This window comes from Dipodomys spectabilis, unplaced genomic scaffold, assembly GCF_019054845.1.
Source record: "Dipodomys spectabilis isolate Male_0828 unplaced genomic scaffold, ASM1905484v1 ptg000264l, whole genome shotgun sequence".
Classification (NCBI taxonomy): domain Eukaryota; kingdom Metazoa; phylum Chordata; class Mammalia; order Rodentia; family Heteromyidae; genus Dipodomys; species Dipodomys spectabilis.
In genome coordinates, this window is record NW_024870941.1 from 7,196,671 (window position 1) to 7,220,836 (window position 24,166).

The 24,166-nt window shown below is 47.8% G+C and overlaps 1 protein-coding gene across 1 annotated transcript in view; it reads right to left on the minus strand.

The window, feature by feature from the left end:
• Col22a1 (collagen type XXII alpha 1 chain) overlaps nt 1–24,166 on the minus strand; it is a 183,926-nt gene that overhangs the window by 41,657 nt on the left and 118,103 nt on the right. Inside the window, exons 40-48 of the mRNA XM_042699956.1 lie at nt 22,400–22,435; nt 21,084–21,137; nt 20,704–20,748; nt 17,839–17,886; nt 13,851–13,964; nt 11,441–11,494; nt 4,620–4,673; nt 3,189–3,242; nt 587–640 (exon numbers count right to left, since the gene is read on the minus strand). Of these exons, the coding sequence (XP_042555890.1) occupies nt 587–640; nt 3,189–3,242; nt 4,620–4,673; nt 11,441–11,494; nt 13,851–13,964; nt 17,839–17,886; nt 20,704–20,748; nt 21,084–21,137; nt 22,400–22,435 (513 nt within the window). The remainder of the gene's footprint in view (nt 1–586; nt 641–3,188; nt 3,243–4,619; nt 4,674–11,440; nt 11,495–13,850; nt 13,965–17,838; nt 17,887–20,703; nt 20,749–21,083; nt 21,138–22,399; nt 22,436–24,166) is intronic.

Here is a 24,166-nt window from a genome sequence, read left to right on the forward strand (position 1 = left end):
GATATGAATGGATTTCTGCATATCCCTTTACATGCTAGGCATGCCAGGCTCCTAGCTAAACACCCTCTCTGAAGTACATTTCACCTTTTGCTTTATGGTACTAAAGTGAATATGTGCTTCTAGCAGCTTTGTGCAATGAAAATAACTCTGGCTTTTGAGCAAGAGGCATTGGGTTGAAATGCTAACTGTGCCTGTTGTAATTTGGAGACCTTGGCTATTGACTTCGCGCTTATTTTCATTCCCCTCTGGAATACGTGAATCATGATACTGCCTCTTACCTGATATGCATCAGGGCACAGAGTAGCTCTGGAAGAGCTAGCCTGAAACTGTTCCACTCACCTGGGCTTGCTCAGAGTAAAAGCTATGAAAGTGAGGTATACCTTAAGAACCTGCTTGTGCTGGGGAAGTAACCAGGCTCATCAGAAAGCAACTGACTCTCTGTTTTTACTGCAGAGCTTCTAGAAAAGATCTCTGGGAACATGTAGGCCCAGGAGGTAGAGAGCACTGTGACAGGGCAGGAAACACCTGGACTTCTGCCAAGGCCCAAGCCAGATTTGGGATAGCTTCCATCCCATAAAGAACTCACCTGCAACCCTGGAACACCTGGAGGCCCAGCAGCTCCCGCCAGTCCATCCGCTCCCTAGAAAGAGAGGTAGAAAATTAGTTCCTCGGGCAACTAGTCCATTGTTAGTACTCTCCTCTGCATGGATTTTTTTAAATTATGTTTTTATTATCTTTAAGTAGCAGCACACAGGGGTTAACATTTCACATATGTGGTTGTGATCAGTGTCACCCATTTTGTAATTCTCCCCATCCCTCCCAGCCCAACCCCCCCGTCCAGTTTCCTAGTTTCATAGGAGATGCGTTGAATATAATGTCTGCACCTGCCCCCCAATTCCTCTCACCGTGTGCCCTTCCCTAGCTCCACTAGCCAAGGTGTTCCTCGTGAGCTCAGGCTGTCCTGAGAAGCCACCACCAGACTTCGGGAAGCACCAAGACATTAACCAGCCTGTCAATCCCAAGACAACGGCACACGGTCTTACTTTATAATGGACATTCTCAGCCAGGGTCAGGAAACATTTCAGGCTGAAAGCAATAAATGAACACCTGGATCTCTCTTCTGAGAGATGAGGAAGACAATCATTTATGTCAACCCAGGGAAGAAGCAATACACAGGAGGAGGAGATGGAAGGAGAGTCCTGCACAGGTATACAGAATGCACCCTGGACACACCGAGGGCCCCAGACACACAGAGGGGCCCCAAGCATACAGAGGGGCCCCAGCATACAGAGGGCCCAGGCACACAGAGGGGCCTAGGCATGTGTGTGCACCAGGGCCCTTGCACCTAATGTTCACTCTGCCTACAGCCCGGTCCTCTGTGTGTCCACAGGGTGCAGCTCCATCCCATGAGAGGCCTCCTGTCCCCCAGACCCTGCCCCTCATGACTCTGGTACCATTTGTTCATTTTCAATCTACTTTTTTCTAGAGTATTTATAACACTGGCCATGGAGGTGTTTATTAGCTTGCCTTGCCATTTGTTTATTGTCTGTCACCATGACCTCAGATCTCAGCCTCCTGAGTAGCCAAGATTACAGGTGTGAGCCACTGGCGCCCAGCTCTTTATTATTGACAGTCCTGAAGAATGTGAACTCATGGCCTCATACTTGCTGGGCAAGCACTCTACCACTTAAGCCATGTATTTTTTTTTTTTTGCTTTAGTTTATTTTTCAGATGAGATCCCACACTTTTGCTCAGGGCCAGCCTCAGTCATCCTACCTACCCTTCAGCTATCACTGGGATTGCAGGTACCACTACCATGCCCAGCCAAAGCAGGAGTTCTTTAGGCTAATTCGCACGACCTCTTACTAGCTCTCATAGACATACTAGATTTCTAAGCTTCAGGAACCTTCTTAGACCAAGAATTCTGGGTCCATAGCCTACTCCTCCAGTTGAGCTGTTTTGCCCTCAGCAAGTGTCCTTATATCCTTTGTATCACAGTTCCTTTACAAAATACAGAAAGAAATGGCAGCAACGATTGCACATGGAGTGAGGAGATAATACACATAGAGAAGTAGCCAGCACCCAGATCACCTTGAGGCTCTCTCTGCAAAGGGCCATCCATTATCATAAGCATCCATTGTCCTCAGAGGACCAAAGACGCTGCATTCATTACATAGGAAGTTACCGACAAGCAAGTGCTCATTGTCTGCGTATCTATCAATCCAGCTTTGTCTAACTGGTGTGAGTGAGTGCTTAATGTGACCAGGTATCAGCCACATTGTAGGAAGGCAGAAGTTTCTGCACCACAGACTTGGACCTCAACAAAATTGATATAGTCACAGAAAATGTGTTGATTTTCCATGGATGGCAAATCCTACAATCAGACAGATTTGCCCACCTCTGCCACCAGACAAGAATTCAGCAAGTGTTCATGAACAAAAGGGACAATGACACTCCTTAACTGTATAGTCTAAGATTTCTTGTTAGATTACACATGTGGTACAAAGCTAACAGAACTAGAAGACAAATGTGAAAGATACTTGTCTGCTTGGTACCCAGATCACAGAGTGCCCAGGACCGTGACTTGCACAGGACCTGACAAATAAGCATTCAAAAAAATAATGCATAGAAGACCAGGGGAGGGGGGGGGTTCCGGTCATGGGGCCTGAGCTCTGGGCCTGGGCGCTGTCCCTTAGCTCTTCAGCTCAAGGCAAGCGCTCTACTACTGAGCCACCTTCCCAACCCAAGAGGGTTAATTTCTTGCTCCCAAGTCGTTGCTTCTACATGACCTGCTACTGGCCCTGAAAGGAAGCAGACTCGATGACACCCACGTTCAAAGGCAATTAACAAGGCACGGCACAAAGCAGAAACTCGATAGACACTTGCTGAGTGAGCCCAAAGCACTTGCAAGCAAGAGACAGCCACGCTGTGACACTGGCTTCCTCCATCCTTGCCAACACCTTCCGACTCCAGGAGTGCTCTAAGCCCCCATCCATCCGCAACTCCCGGTCCCTCTACATTCACCTCAGAAGCCGTGGGATCTGTTCTGTCAATTCAACTCTGGTCGCTTTAGAGAGTGCCATCCTCCTCCCCAGATAAGTTGCATCCAGTACAATCCCATCCCCAGCAAGTGAGGACATGCTCAAATGTGAAGGCCAGAAGAGAAGGGCATGCAACGTTCTACTTACTGGTGGCCCAGGATTCCCAGGGGGCCCCATGAAGCCTGGAACTCCAGGATGACCCTGAGGAGACACAAACAGCGATTCTGGAAACTTCCTCATGAAAAGCTTTCACCATTTACAAACATAAGATTTCAGGCGGAATCCAGCATCCACCTCTAACCCTATTAACCATTTCTGTTAAAGACACTGACAGCAAAAAGGATGACTTTTTCTTTTTTTCATGCATCACTGGACAATCAAAAGGTGGATAAAATGACCAAGAATACTTATTGAAAGTGTGCCCTGAAAGTGGATTTGCTTCCAGATACTGTGTGTGGAAACAGTGCAGGGTTCTGGGTTCATTTCATTATACTCTCAACCTTGCGGATGTGTTTGACGTGTTCCATGGTAAAATCTAAGAACAAATTCACACACATTCACCAACGCATCCTGATGTCCCTCAGTGTCCATGGGGCGTCCCAGGACCCTCCCCCCCACTTCTACACATGAGGATCTGAAGATGCTCATGGCCCTTATACAAAACAGCATCTAACGTAACACATCCTCCCATAGTCTTTAAATTATCTCTGGTTATTACAACTGTACTGGAAATGCTATATTTTACCAGGCACACCATACCTATGTAAGGGGTAATATTAGGAAAAAGTCTACACATCTTCAATTCAGATGTAATATTTAAAACATTCTTAACCTACAGTTAAGTTGTCTGAATGGATTCAGAAACCATGGGAATAGAGGATGGATTGTGTGTCTATATCTCTCTGTGACATACAAACACACACACACACACACACACACACAATAGTCATTCATTCTATGACAGTGCAGTGTATAGTCATAAAACAAAAGAAGAAGTTACATCCTTCTCCTCCACCTGCATGCCCTGACACTGGCAAACATGGGCAATCATACCTGGGGTAGAGTACATTTTACCTGTGACATGTCATTGCTGTAAGGATAATACAGATACTCTTTGTTTTTCCTACTGCAGAAGGGCTTTTAGCTGATCGCAAGCCAGGCTTGCCTCTCACTGCTTTTGGATCACCTGCTCACATACGTCATCCTTTATCCAGCCACCCCAAGTGCCATGAGGTCAGGATCCGCCCCTTGCTCATGCTGGGTCTCAGACTGAGCTAGTGGAGCTGGATCCTGCCATGGTACTGCTTTACTGTGATGCATGCTGGGCTGAGCTCTACAGAGGTGCATGGAAATCCCAAAGAGAGGGTTGGTGGGAGACAGAGAGGGAAAGATGGAGAAGGAAGGAAAGAAAAAGAGAGGAAAGAGGGAAAATGGAGGAAGAGGGGGAAAGAGAGAGACAGAGAGACAAACAGAGAGGCACAGAGACAGACAGAGAGGGAAAGAATGGGTCTGTGTAGAGAAAGCCCCTATCACAACAGTACCATGCCAGCTATATATTATTAAGGATTTTTTTTTTACCTGATCACCTTTCTGTCCAACTTCACCATCTGCACCACGCTCTCCTTGGCTTCCCTTGGAAGGAACAAAAAGAGTCACTGGAAATCTCACTAGAGCTGCATCACAAAAGAAAACAAAATGTAATCATGCATTCGTTCATCTATCCATTCTTCAACAACCCCCTATCACGGCGCTGCTGTGCGCCAAGCACAGGGGCAGTGGGCATGGTGGCGATACGGCTTAGCTGGGCTTTGGGGACCGAAGAAGGGGCCTCAGGAAATGTCACTGGGAGACAGCAGGCCTGCCTGGGATCCCGGTGTATCACGTCTGGGTGTCGTTGCAGGAGGTTGGAGGATGAGCTTAAATTTTAGCTGTGGCTGGGGTGTGAGGTGAGCTAGACCATCCAGGCTGAGGAGCAGAGAGTGGCTCAGGGGAGAACATTAGGATATCATGAAAAAGAGTTGGATCGGAGACAGACCAGCGTGGTGCCTGCGGGTTCTGGAACGCAGGTGTGCAGATGAGGAAGGGGACACCGCGGAGAGGGTGGCGCTGGGAGCAGAGTTGCGCACGGGGCTTGGTGGGAAGCCCCTCCTGACGTGCGGCCCTAACTCCCTCCCCAACTGGAACCCTGAGGAGCCAGCGAACACCGGGAGAGAGTTTTTCTTGCCTTTTTGTTTGCTTATTTTGTGCTGGTCCAAAGGTTTGAACGGGGGGCCTCGTGCTGTCACGCACAGCTGGTGAGCTACACCTCCCCTTCCGCCTCTTTGCTGGCTAACTAGAGATGGTGCCTTGAAGATTTTTCCTGCCCTGACTGGCTTTGAACCACATCCTCAGATCTGAGCTTCCCGAGTCCTTAGGAGGATAGGTGGCTATACTAATTGTTATGATGTGTGAGAGAATAAAATCAGATAATAAAACATGGCACTACTTCACACTCTACCCGGAACACAGTGCCGGCTTGTAAAGATGAAGTGTTAGTATTGTGCTGGTTATTTCACGACTTAATCCTAGCCTTCTCACTGTGTGTCTCTGGACCAGGTGATTTCACTCTCTATATCCGATGAGTATTCTAATGGGAGCATTATTGTAGGGCTATTAGGAGACTTACCTGCCCCAAGATCTATAAGGTGCTTTGACTAGTGACAGGGTCAGTGTTCAACCTTAATAACCCTGGCGATCACCACCAGCGCCACCACCTGGCCATGATGGCTCTCATCATTAGCACTGCAACATTCCCCTGATCATCATGGTCCATATTACCATTGTCATCATTGCCATCAGCATCACAACCACCACCCCCTCCTCCTCCATCATCACCCATCATCACTGTCACATCCACCACCATCACCATCCACCACCACCACCAATATCTTCTTCTCTTCATCACCACCAGCACAGGCTCCAGCTCCACCACCGCCATGGTCAACACCATCATCACCATCACCACCACCACCATCACCACCATAGTAGCATGATAGTCAGAACCTATCTGCAATATTTTTAGAGACTAACCTTAAAAATACCATTCAGCAGGTGCCGGTGGCTCACACCTGTAATCCTAGCTACTCAGGAGGCTGAGATCTGAGGATAATGGTTCAAAGCCAGCCTAGACAGGAAAGTCCATGAGACTCTTACCTCCAATAAACCATCAGGAAACCAGAAGTGGTACTCAAAGTGGTAGAGTCTTGAGCTGAAAAGCTCAGGGACAGTGCCCAGGACCCAGAGTTCAAGCCCCAGGACCGATAAAAAAAAAATACCCTTCAGCCAGGCACTGGTGCCTCATGCCTGTAATCCTAGCTGCTCTGGAGGCTAAGATCTGAGGATCTAGGTGTGTAGCCAGCTCTGGAGGAAAACCTCTTGACTCTTATCTCTACATAACCACTAAAAAAAAAGCCAGGAATGGAGCAATGGTTCAAATGGTAGAATGCTAGTCTTGAACAAACAAGCACACATACAACACCCAAGCCCTGAGTTCAAGCCCCATGACTGACACGAAAACCAACAAACAAAAACATTGAGTTTCTGCTCTTAACTATCCGCCCACCCTGGTTCTGAACCTATTGTGTTAACAAATTGTTAACAAATGCATGAATGTGAAACTGTTATTAAACAAAACCCCTTCTGTCCTATCATTTAAGATGATGCAATATCTAGAAAAACAGGTCTTTAGCAGTAAGTCCATCTTAGCTCTGGCTCCATTCCCACAGCGCCCCAGCTCTGTACTCCTGAGCAGATCACGCTCCCTTGTGGGTTGCAGTGCACCCTTCCAGGAGACGAAGCGGGAGAGCAGGCCCGTCTCTGAGGGTCCTTCCAGTCCCAAGATGCTCTTGTTTGAATGTCACACCCAGTCCTTCTTCTGACCTGCAGCAGCAGCATTGCTGTGACTACATACTGCCACTCCTGCTCTCTCCTCGGGGGTGGGTGTGGAGGAGTCTGTGAGCTAATACTGGACAGGTGCTAAGAGGCATCCCTTAGAGGAAGAAAACATGGTGTCACAGGGGAGGGCCTTGGGTCCAGCACTCTTTTGCATGTAATTATGACCACAGTTTCTGAGCCCAGGAAGCTGCCCAGCATCCGCAGGCTGCTTTGTGATCCGCAGGAAGAAGGCTGCACCCTCGCACACTGCTGCCGGAAGATCAGGACAACCACTTCACAGTTAAGCGCTTTCCTCCCAACGGCCTCAGCCAGCCGTTTCAACACTAGGCTGGGAACAAGGAAAACGTCCGCAGGTCAGGCTCTCCACGGCTGCCCTGTCTCTGTGCCCACCAAGACAAGGACCAGGGCAAAGGCAGCCACCCCGCCCCGACTCACTTTCTTCCAGAAAGGGGCAGGCATTTCCGGAACCCCTTCTTTTCCAGGCACTCCGCCAGGGCTGTCCACACAAGATCACATTACATGGAGTTCTTTGTTTATAACCTAAGTTAATGCCAAAAAATATGAAATATCGTTCTGATATCTACTCTAACCAGTAAGATCGCTGCTTGTGATACACTGGCTAGTAACAGAGTACTGGATATGAATTACGACTAACCAGACAGGTTAAGTACTTCACCTGAGGCTACGCAGCTAATAAAGTTCTGGAATAATAATAAAGGTCTGGAAAGGTCTGCTAATCAATCAGACTGGTACTCTACACGCCATTCTGATTGATTATCAGATATTCAAGCTGGCTCTCCTCGCCCCAGGAACTACCCTGGCTTTTTGGTGTCATGACACCAGGTCCCGTAGGACTTAGCACGTTAAGAGCACTGGATTGAGAGCTGGGAAGCCTGAGGGCCTGTGCTCAGTGCAGGCAGTCTTGTTGATGTACGGCGGACACACAACAATCAAGAAGACAAATAAAAGTCCTTTCCCATCCCTAGGAGGTATAGGTTCATTTCTTCACCAGCTCAATTGTCTTCAGAAGTTGTTTATGGCAGAATTTTATAAAGGCTTAGTTTTCCCTACCAACAGCAGGGGATATTAAACTGTAATCATATTTTTATTATATTTTGGTCATCTAGAGGCTGTCTTTGGGCTGGGAATTGCTGTAGGGATGCCAGCCTTTGTAAACAGAATCTGCTGGACAGCAGGTGCTGGTGGCTCACACCTGTAACCCTAGCTGCTCGAGAGCCTGCGTAGGCTGAAAGGATGAAGGATCAAGGTTCAAAACCAGCCTGGGCAGACGATTTCTCCAGATTCTTATCTCCAATTAATAAGCCAATTGCCAGACTTGGAGGTGTGGCTCAAGTAGTAGAGCACTAACCATGAGCAGAAAACCTGAATGAGAGCTCAAGGCCTTGAGTATAATCCCCAGTACCAACACACACACACACACACACACACAAATCTGCTGCTCTCCAAAGTCCTGCTCTCAATTTTTGCCTGCTGCTTACAAGCCAGGAAAATCTTCTCTAACGCTTCAAGACACCTAAAATTCCACCTCCTCCAGGTGGCTCTGCCCCAAGATGCTGCTGTTCTTAAGAGTCCTTAACTCCTCTCCTGACATCTCTTCTGTCTGCTATTGTCTCAAACTGAGCAAGATCCCTGCCAGTCACAAGAATTGTTACGGGAGACCCTTCTCATACCCATCTAAGGAACTTTTGTTGTTTTTTAAATTGCTATTTTTACCTTAGCTTTTTAAATTATATTTTTTTATCATCTTCAGATGGTTGTGCAAGGGAATTGCCATTCAACAAATCAGTTTATAAGTACAATGCACCTCCACCCATGGCCCGCCTTTCATAGTACTCCCCATCCTCAGCGCCCAGCCCCTCCCCCTCCCTTCCCACAAGCTGCTTTGTAAACTGTCTTTTGTTTAGTGCTTACGTTTCTTTTGAGTTAAGCTATATGTCTCTAGAGCAGGGAGCCAAGATTCAGAGAAGCTAAGTGAATGCCCAAGTCCCATAACCATCAGCCTGGGAACCATCAGCCTCCAAAGCCCGGGTTTCTGTGCACAGATCCAGGGCCTGCAGCCTTGGGGTGACTCTTCTCAGTGTCCCCCTCCAGTGAGTGGTTCTTTGTCCCCCCTCACCATTCCAGGCAATGTCTGACCTCTGTCTGTGCCTCTGGCCTGAAAAGAAATGGTCATTCAGGACTGAGCAGATGCAAGAAGAGATGCTTGCCCTAAAAGGAGCATGCTCAAGTGATCTGGGGACTTTCTGGCCAGGACAGGATTCCTGGGACCCGTCTGGCAGTGTATTATCTCTGCCTTTGTAGAATCTTCCAGAATCTCTTAGAGAGGACTTCTGCTCACCAACGTATATCCAGGTTCACTATGGACTCCTTCCAAACCCCATTACCTGGTTCTCAGATGCGTAGTAAAAACACAAATGCTTTTAGTGGAGCACAAGTGATTATCACCTCTAACTGGACAGATGCTTTTACATCGGACACACCTGACATCAAGAATACATGTTCCTAGGGTCATCTTTCTTCATGTGACAGTACTGGAGTTTGAGCCCAGGACCTAGGCACTCTCTGTTAGCTTTATGGCTCAAGACTGACACTCTACCACCTGAGCCACACCCCACACCCCCACTTCAGGCTCTGTGCTGGTCAACTGGAGATAAGAGTCACAGGCTGGCTTCGAACTATAATCCTCAGATCGAAGCCTTTGAGTAGCTGGGACTACAGGTATGAGCCTCTGGCACCTGGATCCATCTTTTTTCTTAATTTTTTAAAATACGACTTTATTGCTATGATCAAGGTGTTCTACGAGGGTTATTGTTTCATAAGTCACGTAATGAGGACATTTCTTCTTGGACAGTCTCACCCCTTCCTTCGCTTTCCTCCACTTCCCCCTCCCATCTCTGCCCACCAGCTGCACCGTTCATTTTCCACATAGTGTCTGCTAGAACCCTGCCTGCAGTTACCCATCCTTTCTCCCTCCATTTCTGTACCCCATTTGCTCCTCCATGAAGACAGAAAAAAAGAACAAATAAACAAAAAACCCAAAAAGCAAAAACCACCACCAGCAGCAATGAAACAAAATCCCATGTGTCCATATCCTGGAATTCCTTTCGATAAAAGTATTTTAAATGTTCAGAAGTGTTCCTCCCTGAGAATATCCTTTAGTCCCACTGCTTGTGTGTGAATGCCTGGAGTTCTGCCAGCTGACTGCAGGTATGGGATGTACCAGGCCCTGACAGAGCAGTCCACCTTATTCTAGGATAAGCTGGAAAGGGCAGCTGCTCTTAGATGCTCCTACTTTACTAAAAGAGAAGGGCAGCCAGGTACCTGGAATCCCAGCTACTCAGGAGGCTGAGATCTGAGGATTGCATTGCAAAGCCAGACCAGGCAGGAAAGTCTGTGAGACTCTTATTTCCAATAAACCACTCAGAAAACCGGAAGTAGCACTGTGGCTGAAAGTCGTAGAACACTAGCCTTGAACTAGTGCTTAAAGACAGGGCCTCGGCCCTGAGTTCAAGCCCCATGACGGACCAAAAGAGAAGAGCAGAAAGCTTAAGAACCTCTCTGAAGGACACAGGGCTGAGGTGTGATTCCACCCAGGCCGTGGTCCCTGGTCACTCTTTCCCAGAGACAACTTCACGCTGAGGCTCCCTGCAGATGTGGCTCATTGTGTCTAGCCAGGCCCTTGAGTGCTAGAGGCAGGGTACCTGCCACAGCACCGAGGCCCCAGACCATCAGGGCACATCCTCGAAGAGCACCATTGATGGGAAGGCAGCCAAGGAGGGAAGCTGTGCCTCCCTTTCCTCCCCATCCCAGCTCTCACACAGTCCCATCTCGGAGATTAATACTGTCACCAATGCCAGCATGGCAGACGCTGCCACCAAACACTCGTCCTCACAGCAGTGGACTGCTTCCCTGCCTGTTCTGGAGAGGGTTGGAGCTCACACCTCCCTCCCCCTGGGGTAGGGGAGGACGGGGAAGCCGCAGAGCTTGGGGCTGACCTGAAATCGTGCACATGAGGATAATAACACTCGCTTGCCTTTGTAAAGCAGTTGCCGGCTTTTCATCAAGTGCCAAGTTCTTATTGTGTGCCACTACTCAGTTCCAACATGTCTCTGCAGCTGATTGTGTTATCATCCGTGTGGAGTGAAGAGAGCCGACCCTAGATTCATGCCTGGACTACTAAGGCCCACACACTGCAGGACCTGCCTGCATCTCAGACCTTGCAGCTCTCAGGTGTTTGTAAATGGTCCACACTGGTTCTGGATACAAGTTGAGCTGGCCTGCCCTGGGTCTTGAGGACAGTGAGTGCCAAGATCAGACTTAGAACCCAGATTTTCTGAGCCTAAGGCCACTCACTTCCTTTATACAATGATCCCTCTTCCCAGAGCTTGATGAGCCGGGTGGTAAGAAGACTGCACACCTGCAGGTGTGGACGGAGTCTCACTCACCTGGGGCCCAGCTACCCCCGGGGGCCCTGGGATGCCTTGGGGTCCAGCGTCTCCCTGTAGCAGGAACAAAGGAGGGGGAAAAAGAGAATAATGTGAATGTCTGGATCCTACATCCAGAGCCATTACAGATCTGTCAGCCCTGCCCCTCTGCTCACTGACTTCCCAGCAAACAGCCCTGCCGTCGGCCACTGCCAGCAGTGTACCTGGCGAAGGATCTGAGCTGGCCCTAATACCACAGTGGGTATGCTTTCATGCATGTGGCAAGTGGGTGTGGCAGTGTCACCAACCTCACCTAACATTTGCGTTCTCACATTTGCACCCTGAGCAGCTCCTATTTGCCTCATGTGAGTTCTGTGTGGCCAATAGAAAATGGCACCCATGATGGTATACAAGTCAGAGATCAGGTGCACAATGCCTGTCCCTCACCGCAGCCTGCCTCTCCCTAGCCCTGCTCTCTGTCTATCCAACCTCACACTCTGGGAAAAAACCAACTTCCGCTGTCTCCATGCAGCTACATAGCTCCCTGAAGAAGACAGCACCTCCTGCTGGCAGCCAGGAAGGCATTATTCAACCAGCAGCCCCAGGAGGACTCTGCTGGGAGAGGACTCTGTCAGACAGGACTTGAGATGACTGCTACTCAAGCCAGCCCAAGAAAGTCCCGAGTCAGAACCCAGCTAGGCCATTCTTGCTTCTTAGAAATTCTGAGGTCATGAAATGTTTGGTGGCTGGAGTAAACTTTTAATGAAGTAATGACAGACAACAAACACACTGTGAAAGGAGGGGGTATCCGCTACGGTGAGAGGGAATGACGTGACATCTCACTTCACACGTGCGTGCCTTACACGTTGAACTTTACACCTGTGCGCTTTACATGTGCTCATGTTTGTGAGTCCAATGCATTTCCATCAATGCATTTCCCTTTCCTCCTTCCCCAGCTCTCCCAGCCCCTCAAGGGACCTGCTCCATTTCCACATATGTACATTGAGTATGACTGAACATTCTCTTTAGAGACCTTGTCATTGTGAATTCTATCTTGTTTGCTGCGTGTGTTTAGGTCATATGGCTTCAGCTCAGGGACTGGGCACTTTCCCTGAGTTTTTGTGCTCCATACTAGCAGTCTACACCGCTTCACTTATGGGATTTTTGGTGATGAATTGGAGATAAGAGTCTCATGGAATTTGCTCCTGGGATCAATTTGAACCATCTCGATCTCAGCGTCCTGAATAGCTAGGCTGAGAGGCTTGAGCCTGGCTATTCTATCATTAAATATGTAAGAAAACTTTTAAAAATGAAATAATGGGCTGGGTGTAGCTCAGTGGAAAAGTGCTTGCCTAGCAAGTGCGGGTGTCATGGGTTCGACCCCCAGTACCAAAAATGAAAGAGAAGAAAAAAAGCTAAAGGTTTTTGCCAGTTTTATAACCAGCAATCTCTCAAGGCCCAGGATCCACCTCTTTGCAATGTACCAAGCATGAGAAACAATGGTTCCATTGCCCAATTTCTGTAGTAGGGTAGCTATAAAACTACTTCCCATTATGTAATGGGGAGATGCTCTCCTTCAATTGGATAAGCTGCCGTGGGGAGACACAAGACACCAGACAGACCAAGAGTGAGGGGCGCTGCTGCTCACGCTCTTACTCAAGGCTTCCTTGCTTGTTTTGAGATGAAATATGCAATTAGAGGCTGCATCCTCGCGGTTATATGAAAGAATGACTTTTTTCCCCTGATTTTGCAGTCTCTTAGCAGATTGCCAGGAACATGCAGCACGTTCCGGTTCAATGCTTATTCAGTATTGTAATTGTGTTTTTTTTCCTCTCGTCTACTTTTGTGGAGATGTTTTCAGAGTTGAGAGCAAATTTTTTGCTTTGACCCACACACACATACAAAACCGTCTAACTTCTATTCTGCTCTCAATAGCTCATGAACTCCACAAGAACAAGGAATCAGTTTTTCTTCTAGGTTTCCTCAGTGTCTACATGCTGGAACAGTGTCTACACCTGGAACACACTCCAAAACCAGGGATGACATAGGAGTGACTGTGTGGATGGATGAACAGATGGTGGATAGGAATGGCGGGTGGACAGATGGAAGGACAGAGGGATGGACAGATGAATGCACAGAGGGATGGATCCATGTGCTCTAAAGACCTGCTTTGGTACTTGGACATACCAGATGGTCCAAAGTTGGATGGATGGAAGGGACAAGAGGAAGTCGGAAATGTCAGTCAACCCAATATGAATTTCTAAATATGCACATGTAGTATGGAGTTTTACAGTCAACATACTCTGAAAGTGACAAAAAAAAACCCAAAGTTAGCCACTTCCCACATTTCCATACCACTGTCCCTTCAGCCCTGGCTAGAGAGAGACGATGATTGCAATGACAAAGATCAGGTTTCCCCCTTTGTCCTTACCTTTTTCCCTTCTACGCCTTCTCTCCCTGGCTTTCCCGGGAGACCTTTATCCCCTTTAAAGCCTGGCAGACCAGGAAGGCCTGGAGGACCAGGAGGGCAGTCATTGCAAATGTCCTAGGAGAGGACAGAGAGAGAACATGGATAGACAACTCAATGACTTGCAAAGCAGTTCTGATTCCTAACTGTCTGGATGGAAATTTTCTTCACGATGCCAGCAAAGATGGAAAAGCAAGCGAGAAGATTGAGGCGTTACTCAGATAACTTTAAACTTTACATTCAGCACTGACGTGTCTGGATTTTTCACTCCATTCTCCTTAATGGGGCCAGTCAGACTGAGAGAAGTGCAGCCTGAGAAAATGGCAAAATCTGCCCGTAAAATACTCGTCAGCATCAAAGAAAAATTAACAGCGCATATTTAAGACAAATGCTCAGTGTTATTAAAAGCAGCATGCTGTGTCCTTGAGGCTAGAGACCAACAAAGATGAGAGCGAAAGTCTCCACCAGGTGGAAAGGTAAAGTGGTTCCTGAAAAGGAGGGGAACAAAGGTGGCAGCAGACACACCACAGGACACACTCTCCTGCCAGGACGTACAGCTGAGCCTTAGCATTGTTCCCTGCCCAAAGGAGGCATTTCACAAATGTTCTCTGGAATTTGTGCTACTCTTCAAGGTAGGTAAAAATGCCGCCCCTGGGGCAAATTTATAAGTCTGTCAATTCAGAAGTGACTCTTTCTGATTTTCTGTGTCAAGTTAGATCTGACAGTTGAGAGTTTAGCAGGGACTACGTGAAGCTAGCCCCACTGCACTCCCGACACACCCTGCATTCTTTCTTTGGACTACTTCTTCCACAGTCTTTCCTTTAATCCTCCCTCTCTCCTGCTCCTCCTCTCTTGCTACTAAGAAATTAAATGAGATCATACAAATGCAGCCTGTGTCAGTACAGATAATGCCCAGAACATCTGTTATTAACCTATTATTCTCCTAGGAAAAAAATACTTGCAAGTCATCTGCAAGGCACATTGAACACTGTGCTGAGCTTTGAGGCTGCAGTGTGTGTGCATCTTGAACAGCACCAAGAGCTTCTCGGTGCTCTGTCAAGAGGCCTACAAAGGCATGTGGAAGCTACTCACGTTCATATTCTAACATATATGTGTTCTCAGGTGATTTTAGCATTCATCTTGTTGGTCTCAAATTCATGAACTTGAAGTAAGTCTGAATGGCCAATCTTCCTTTTACTTGCCTCATTCTTACTAAATCTTTGAGATTCTGTAGCCATCTCCTCCTCTAAGAAGCCTTCCTGAAGGCCTCTGGGTGGGGATAGGTCCACTGTTCTCCCAAAGACTTTAGGAATGACGATTGAAGGATTTGTTTTGTAGATGGGTAGATCACGGGTGGATGGATAGATGCATGATTGGATACAAGGAGGGAGGGAGGTAAGGAGGAGCAGAAGAAAAAAGGATGTATGAACAGGTAGATGGCTGAATGGACGGTTGGGTAGATGGATGGATGGATGCATGCATGGATAAGAATAAAGCTGGCCTGTAGCAGCAAGAATTCAGGCTATAAAGTTTTTACTTGGACTCTGTACTGCTCATTAGGAACCATTCTTATCAGTGACATCATAGTATCAAGAGGTTACCTCTGAGTATTAAAAATCATATTGCTTTCCTATTTGTTTCCAATTCCTAGTCCATATGTCAGCCTGGGTCTGTCATATCTGCCAAATATGCGAGGCTGTTCCTTGAAGATGAGACTGTGAGTAGACCCAGATGTACCCACCCGTAACGGGGCACTGGAGTCAACACACTGGCCCAGTCTAGGAGTTCTGTGAGCACAGAGTGAGATTCGTACCATTCACAGTCCTAGTACAGCCATAAAAGTAAATCAATGCTCAATGAAATCCTGCTGTTGCATCACAAAAGCCGTCAGCTCATCTAACCTTCTGTAGATATCTGAATCTCAGTTCAGTATTCCCATCAAAGCATTGTGTGACCTTCACCTCTCAGGGCGGAGGAGGTGGGGTGGCAGGGAGCTCACTAGCTGCCTCTATTTTGCCCACTGGCAGGAAGTGTGGGCAAGGTGCTTCACTGCAAAGGCTCTGGAGTTGTTCATGCTGGGTTTAAGTCTTGGTCTTGCCACTACCAGCTCTGTGGCCTTAAAACAAGAAACTTACCTAGTAATGCCTAACCACCTCTCTGCAAACGCAAACAGAAACAGAACGCACTGCAGAGATCCTCATGCTGATCAGAGGGAATTACATATGCTGGGCGGCTGTCTAATGGAGATATCCTGTCATTGGCCTCAGACCCAATGATGGGATTCCATGTAGGAAGGACTCACAGAAATGAGCCAGTGTGCCAATGGTCAGAATGAGCTACAGACTGCCCCTCTCAGGGGCAGAGGTAAATATGCTGTAATAAAAACACCTCCTCGGCAACTGGGACACCTGCCCCCACTCACTTGGACTAAACAAGGCTTTAACCTGCAACGTCAATCAAGCCCACAACAATCGACTCTAAATCCTGGGAAGTAAAGGTGGTCAGTGCTGCACCCTGGCCAAGCCCGGGCTGCTTTGAACACATTTCCAGATTCGGTCCATCCCCCGGGGCCCAGGTCATCTCTGCGAACCACCCCGACTGCAGGTTTTCACATTCCCTGTCAGATTCTAGCTGCTCAGATGAACTGAACATCCATTAACTGTTAAGAGAGATTAACTCAGTTAAATACCTGTCTATGTGTTGACTGCATGGTGTGCATTCATGCCAGTTATTATTGGCATAAAGCCTGGGATGTGTGAAGATTGGAGTCCCCTGGGGCAGGGGGGGGGCTGATGGAAACCCAGCATTTCCACAGCCACAGAATTATGGAGAGTGGTTGAGGTTAATAAAAGCCCATAATAAAAAAGGCATTGAATCACTAGATAATGATTTATTGTCATGTCCTTGATGGTAGGGAGGGAAAAAATCCTCATCAATAAAATCTTGAAAGATTGCTCTACTACTCGTTTTTAATAAAATGTATAGTATTCCATTGAGCCATCTCCATGTGCAGGGAGTTCCAGGCTTATGAGAAGATTCTCATAACGTTTCATTTTCCTCTTGTGGTTTCATGCATGAAATAGGGCCTTTCTGGCATTGGCCATTTTTTTTTTTAAACAATCCAAGTAACCCTCATCGAAATGCATGTTCTCTATGAAACAAAAATCTTACCCTGCCTCTTGTGCTTGGCCTTTCTCAGCTCATTTAAGACCTGAGGCCTTCAGCCAGGCACCTGGACACCTTCACAGTTGAGCCTGCAGGTGCAGCTATGTCCTGCCTTGTCCAAGTGGAGTTAGGCCCAAATCCTCAGGCTACTAGCTTCTCATGGAGAAAGCACATGTAGTTTGAGAAACCAGGAAAATCTGCACCAATCTGGGGCTGCGCTGGCTACAAGCCCAGCAACCAGCTTCACCTCTTCATTTGCTTATGGCCCTTTAACCAGCAGTATGTGAGGGGTTGAAGTTAAGGCCAACATTTGACCTTGGAGCTAGATTCTATCCCCAGAATATTCTCTTCTCCACTGGCCTTTCCACTCTCTTGTATTTCTTGTATACACAGCAAGAATATGAACGGTACCTACCTCATGGAGTATGAAAGCTGAGACATGCACAGATGAAAAGTAGCACAACACTGTCTAGAACTTTCTGTTCCATAGCTGCGATGGCCCAGTAGGGAGCCACCAGCTCATCTAGTAGTACTAAGTCCTTGCAAAGTGTGACCAAGGAGCTGAATTTTAATTGCATCCATTCCAGCTTTAACTGAGACAGAGTCATGTGGCTAGTGAGTGCCTATTAGAAAACAGGGCTTTAGTGCTCAGGCGGGCGTATAGGGTGAATTCTCCACAAATGCTGCTGCTGCTGCTGCTGTTAGTACCATCATAGATTTATTCACAGAAAAAAAAATACTGAACTCTAATATTCCGCCACCATTTGCCATGCACATGCACTTTTACCTTAACCAAGAGATTTATGTCCTCTGGAGACAGCACTGAAGAAGGACCCTGGCAAGGTAAGAATAAATAAGTACATATGCCCATATAGTCAGCCCACACGCCTTCAGAAAACAAGAGGCCTCACAGTGCAAGCTGTAACTCATAATGGATGTCTGTCTGCACAGTACACAGGAGTCTAGGTGATGTCCCAGGCCTGGGGGCCATGAAGAAATGCCTCTCCTGCAGCAGTGGCACAGGCTGCCAGCCCTAACCATGCCTCACGGTCTCCAGACCTTTCAGGTCTCTTTCCCCTCATCCCTCTCTTCACCGGATGGTCCTCCTCAACCATGCCCATTAAATGCTGGTAGGTCCCACAGCCCCCCCCGGGGAGGCCCAGATAGACTGGCTTCAGCCCAAAATTGTCACAGATTCCTCATATTAGTAATGGTGGTGGCTACCACGGGAGGGAGCATAGCGCTGAGCTGCCTTCCCTTCCAGAGCTCCCTGTGGGGTGAGGACAAAGCTGGACCTGAGCTGAACTCACATCTCTGATGGGCTTCTTCCCATCCCATGCTGCCTGCTTCTCTCCATCCTTGCAGATGTCCTCCGGGAACCCTCCCCCTCCCTCAACCCGCCACTGGGATGAGAATCCCCGCTGTGGACTCTGCTTCCGGAAAGCCAACCAGAGATGAGGACTCCTGGCACAGGATGGACAACTGCAGCAAAGGGTTAACTGTGCAGGACCGGATCGTTCTCATCTTGCACGTTCCTGGCTGGGGATGCACAGCCTCGAAAGGATGTGTCTGCTGACCTGGGGCCTTGGGCTAAGACAGCTGACACTAACCATGGGACACCCAGCGGGGACTTCGGGCCACGCAGCACCGAGTGACCTCTGGGGAAGCAGGAGGCTGCGTAGTAAATGGGAGCCATATGGCTATGCGATGCCTACGTGACAGCCCCCTGGCTGCCACACTTGAGCCAGTTTCCTGTGGCAGCACCTTGTACATGGTGCCAGGCAGCGTAGCTGGGAGAGTTAAGCACCAGCCAGATGAGTCCATGGAAGGAGGTGGTAGCTGGACACTGCTCCCTACTTACTTACTCCCTCCTTCCCCCTGGCCAAGACTCCTAAATACTTCTGCTGGATTGAATATGTACCTCCTTGCTGCAATCAGACATAGGCATGAGTAGAACAGGATTTCTGTGTTTGCAGCTCCTTTAGCAAATCATTGAAACTGAGAGGGCTCTCGGGAGCCCCTGATACAATGATTCTCCATAGTGAGATAACAAAGACCCTGAAGTCATGATCAGGGTTACTTAAGTACATTCCGAGAGTTTAAAGAGTCCAAAGTCTCTACCTAATCTATCTATCTATCTACACATCCTTCAACATCTACCAACATCTATCAATATCTATCCATCCATCCATCTATCAGCTGTCTATCTTGTCTGTCTCTATTTCTTATCTCTCTCTAGTCTTTCTCTCTCCCTCTCCCTCTCCCCATTCCTCCCTCTCTTCCCATCTCCCTGTCTCCAGCATTCATTTTTTGTGGTGACAAGGGAATCACAGTAGCACATTGTCAGTTGGCCTCTTTTGCTGGGCAACGTCAGGGTCTTGGTGTGCCGTAGTGATTTACACTTTCATTTCCTCTTCTCACACTTTCATTGAGGCCTAGCCCTTGAAGGATGATGTGCTTCTGTGAGGCACATCCTTGGCTGGTGTGAAGCTGACTCCGTGCAGGAGAGGTGAGTCAATGACTTCTCACTCCAAACAAGGATTTATGCACATCCCCCGGGAAATCTTCAGCGAAACGTTCCAGATCCACACAGACAAGCCAGGATTCCCGTCTTGGCATCTGCTGGGTCCACCAACTCATCTAAGAGAGCGATGGTGGCCTTGAGCTCAGAGGGGCTCTGTGCCTGGGTCCTTATTTGAAACCCATTGCCCGCCAGGCTTGCAAAGGAGACAAAACCCTTCACAGCCTCTCTAGGGGAGTATTCTGCCCAGGTGAGCATTTGGTTCTGAAACCAGGCTGTGGGCTTGCTCTTGAAGCCCACAATTCTCCAGTTTCACAGCCACTCTCCTATGGTAGGCACAAGCACCTTAAGTGGACGAACTGGCCCTGCATCTACACAGCTGCCAGGACCTGCTTATCCCTAGAGAAGCCACCAAGACCTGTTACCTGCCTCAGCCATTGCCCCTCCTCTGGCTACTCAGTCAGAGCATGGAGGTGCTATGCTGCGGAGCCTGCAAGAGCCATACCGGGCTATGGCCACACCGCCAAGAACTGGGTTTCCAGAGCAGCCACATTGTGGCAAGCTTCTACAGCTTTCCACTCTCCTTATATGACACAAAAATGGATGTTTCTCACCATCTAAATAATGCTAAAAGGGCAATCCTGCCAAAGGGGCCAAAGGGGCCAAAGGGGCGAGCTGGGACATTGCAATAGAGTTGCTCGAGTCCACCCTCGCTATCAGCTTCTGTCCTCCTCGGCCTGTTCCACGCCAAGGGAAGCTGCGCTCTAGGCGCGTCCCGCTGGCTGTGGCTGGGTCGGACCAGAGGGACAGGACTTCAAGGGACCAGGGTGGAAGGTGCTTCCTCTCTGCCTCGGGCCAATCCTTCTGGCCATGGCTTTGAATCTACAGCTACAGTTCCGCTTTATCTTACCGCTCTAGCTCTCATCTGGCTTTGAACACACGCACAGCGGTGGGAACAACTCTCGATTCTGGCTTTTTACTAAGCCTTATGCAGTCCATATCGTTTCCCTCCGCCCACAGAGCTGAGAAAGACCCCTTGCTTGTCTCTTCAACTGTCTGAATTGCACTTTATTTTGTCACCAGAGCCCTGTCTGATAGTCAACGTTCATCCAGTACTGAAAGATGACATACTGGTTTTCCCGGAGGCCCTCTTTCTCCCGGATTTCCTGGTGCACCCTGAGAAAAGAAAGAAAGAAAATGATAACTGAGGTAGATATATAATCTTGATCCACTTGACCCCTCCTGCTCATCTCCTCTGTCAACCTCTCAATCTACCAAGTGTAATTTGGTGGGGGGGTGTGGGGGGGAACATGGAACTCAATAAACTCTGAAGATGAACACTGATCAACAATTGGGAGAGTAGCAGGTGTTTTTTCCAGGGCTTCCTGAAAATCCTTGACTGGACTATACCACTGTCTACATAGTCAAGTGAGTCCAGGAGTTAGTAGGCAGTTGGGTGACTCTAAGGCCATGAATCGGGAGGCTGAATGATGCCACTCCTGTCTACTTACGTCCTGTCCAGCTGGTCCCTGGGGGCCGGGGAATCCAGGTAAGCCTCGGGATCCCTGATGGAAAAGAAGAGAAGACACCCCCCCACATGTGAGCAAACAAAGGCTCCCCATTCTTGGCAAGAGCTGGCTGTCATTGTACAAATGGTTATGGCGAGGAGGAGGCCAACTTAATTCAAGTACCAAAAGCACCCTGCTTCTGAGTTTGCTGTGCTGTGTGCAGCACAGCACACAGAGTACTCAGGAAACCTTTACCCAAGGGAGCCAGCGGTGCCTGAGCTAAAATCCTTTAGGCACTGCTGCATAACATCAGGGCTGCCACTGGCCAAAGTAAGCCTCGTGCAACAAGACTTCGGCACAACGCTCAGCGCATAGATGGCATCCGAAAGTATACGAGGAATTCATTCCCCTTCTATTAAACATTTCTGGACCAAATCAGGGAACTGAACACATTCTTTGTTTCCTTTTAGATTTTTTTCCCCCTTAAATAGAACAACAAATGGAAATCAGCTCTTCTTCAGGGCATTTTTATGCTCCTTGCTATGTGTGAGCTGACCGTCTGTTCTAGAATGTTCACAGAGGTCCCCTCTTCTTATCTTCCTCACCTCTACATTGTATAACTTTCTCTGGGCTCTACTATTAACTGCTGCGTCTCAATTTCTTTATCAAAATGGCTATGAAAGCCCCTTCTCTCCTTATTCAGAAACCATACAAATATATTTCAAATATGTGCTCACAACAAGGGTATCATATCTCTTCCAGCTGTTAAGATGATGTCTTTTCTATTAAGGTGTGTTCATAAGCATTAACATTTTCATGGTAAATGTATGGTCTCCTATCACTGGACTTTGCCTCTCCTGGGACAAATGCTTATGATGATCTCTCCCCTGTTGTCCATTAGGTCTTGCTTAATGGCTTATGGGTCTTGTTGTGCCTATGTGATGCACAAAAAGAATTCACCTTTTTGTTCATGGGGTGGGAGGGACCACAAAGCTACAATTTTAAAAAAATCAGCCCTTCTGAAAATTTGATTCATTAAACTGTGTCTCTCCTTATTGGATAAAGAGCTGCCCCAAAGTAAAGCCCTAACTCTAAAATGGACACACGGAGTCAAGATGGCCTTCAATCCCTCTTCCTGAAGTCCATTTGTAGGTCATATATCCTATCCCATAGGTCAGGGCTCGTATTTACAGTGTCACATCATTTAACATTAGGGACTTTCGGAAATTATTTTAGTTTTTGGTTCCTGCATCTTCAAATGGCTTTGATTTGAGCAGAATTAATTCTTCCCATAGGGACCCACTTAAAGCATACTGTACCGGGGGGCCTTTGTCTCCTGGTGGTCCTGATGGGCCCTAAGAAACAAAGGAGCAAGTCAGCAAGCAGAGCAGTGCTGGAAGGGTCATTCAAGACATACTGTGCTGTTCATGTCTAAGCCAAGACTTCGACCGTCTGGGAAAACGTCACTAAATTCCTCTCCTCTCGAAGCCGCATTGCCACTCAGTGCTTACCCACAAATGCTGTTCCAGAGAGCTTCTGCATTTATTCCCTGCACGGTGCCACCCTGCCCTCATGCTCACCGGGTTTCTGAGACCTGAGCCCACGTCTTCTCTACAGCTCGAGCGTGCCCTGGCTTTATCTACTCAGGATGGCTGGGCATTCCGAGGTCATACTTGAAGATGCTAAAGAACCCGTTCAGATCTTCCAGGAGCATTTCTGCCTGTGCCCTGAAGGGCCTTTGCTATGCTGGTGCTTTTTCATGAAAGGCCTTCCTTTCTATTTGGACAAGTTGCCTTCTCTTTTCACAACGGGGCTCTGAGTTTACATGCCTCTGCCTTGGACCATCCTTCAGGTTGGAGTGAGTCCCACTTCCCACCAGCATCCCAGTGCCTCCTACATACTCACTGTAGCAAAGCCCAGAAGGCGGTCCTGCGTGCTCCCAAGAGAGAGAAAAACGTTGTGCACAAATGCCAGAAGTAACCTACAAGCCTACTCCCTAAACACATTGTGGAGCTCCCTGATAGAAACAGAGTGAGTATCTTTCCAAGGGCAGGTTGAATCCTAAGGAAAGTAGAGGAAAACACCAAAGACCTACAGGCTGTGGTTTCAGAAAATCAGCATCCAATTATAGCATGGTTTGCCTGGAGCCCTAAGGATTGTATAGGGACAAGGAAAAAGCCCTTCTTTGGACCAACCTACTGCAAGCAGGTAAAGGGAAGACTTTAATGTGCTATAACAGGTGTCCAGTATATCTATAAAAGGGCAGTAAGTATCATAAGCTTTATAGGACAGAGTCTTGGTCACAACTGAACTCTGCCACTAAGTCAATGATGTCCAGGGACATGTATTGCAAACAGTAAATAAGGGAGTTCTCTATTGAGAAGTACGTCAGCTAATAAAGAATTAATGGAGTGAGAATGGCTCTAGGTATTCATTATCTCTCTCATTATCTACCTCCAGGTATGACTGAAAGAGCTGTACACACGCAGGGAGGCCATAGGTACAGAAATGCCGAGGTGAAAGACTCAAGGTGTGGAAAGAAGAGGACTTGTGGCTCTTGGTCACTGCTCCTCACACATAGCTTTGCTTTAACACTTGCATGAAGCCTGAACCTTGGGAATCTCCAACATTCTTTTGCTACAGATGGAAAGGCTGACTCTAAATGGCATTGTGTAATATAACCAATGCTAAACAGGTAGAATTATAAGCTCAGAGTTGCACCTCTTGTCTACTTGGCTCAAAGGCCATGGGTCCCTCCACTGGAATGCATGCTGCTGTCATTATAATGGACCAACATGTGTGCATCTGAACTCTGCACATCTCAAAGCGGCTCCTGTGAGGCTGTATATGCTTCCTGGAGGAAAGGGGCAGTGTGTTACTGGCATGCGGAATGTTGCCATTTCAAATTAAACTCACAGTTTACCACAAACATTGAACTCATTTATTAATCCAAATACTTTCTTATGTCATCGAATATAAGCTTGACTATGCTGAATGGATTTTGGGCTCTAAGATCTTCATTTTAAGTCTTAGCTTCATGAAAACTTAGCAGATCCTAGAAGTACAAAAGAGCCCTGGGCTGGCCT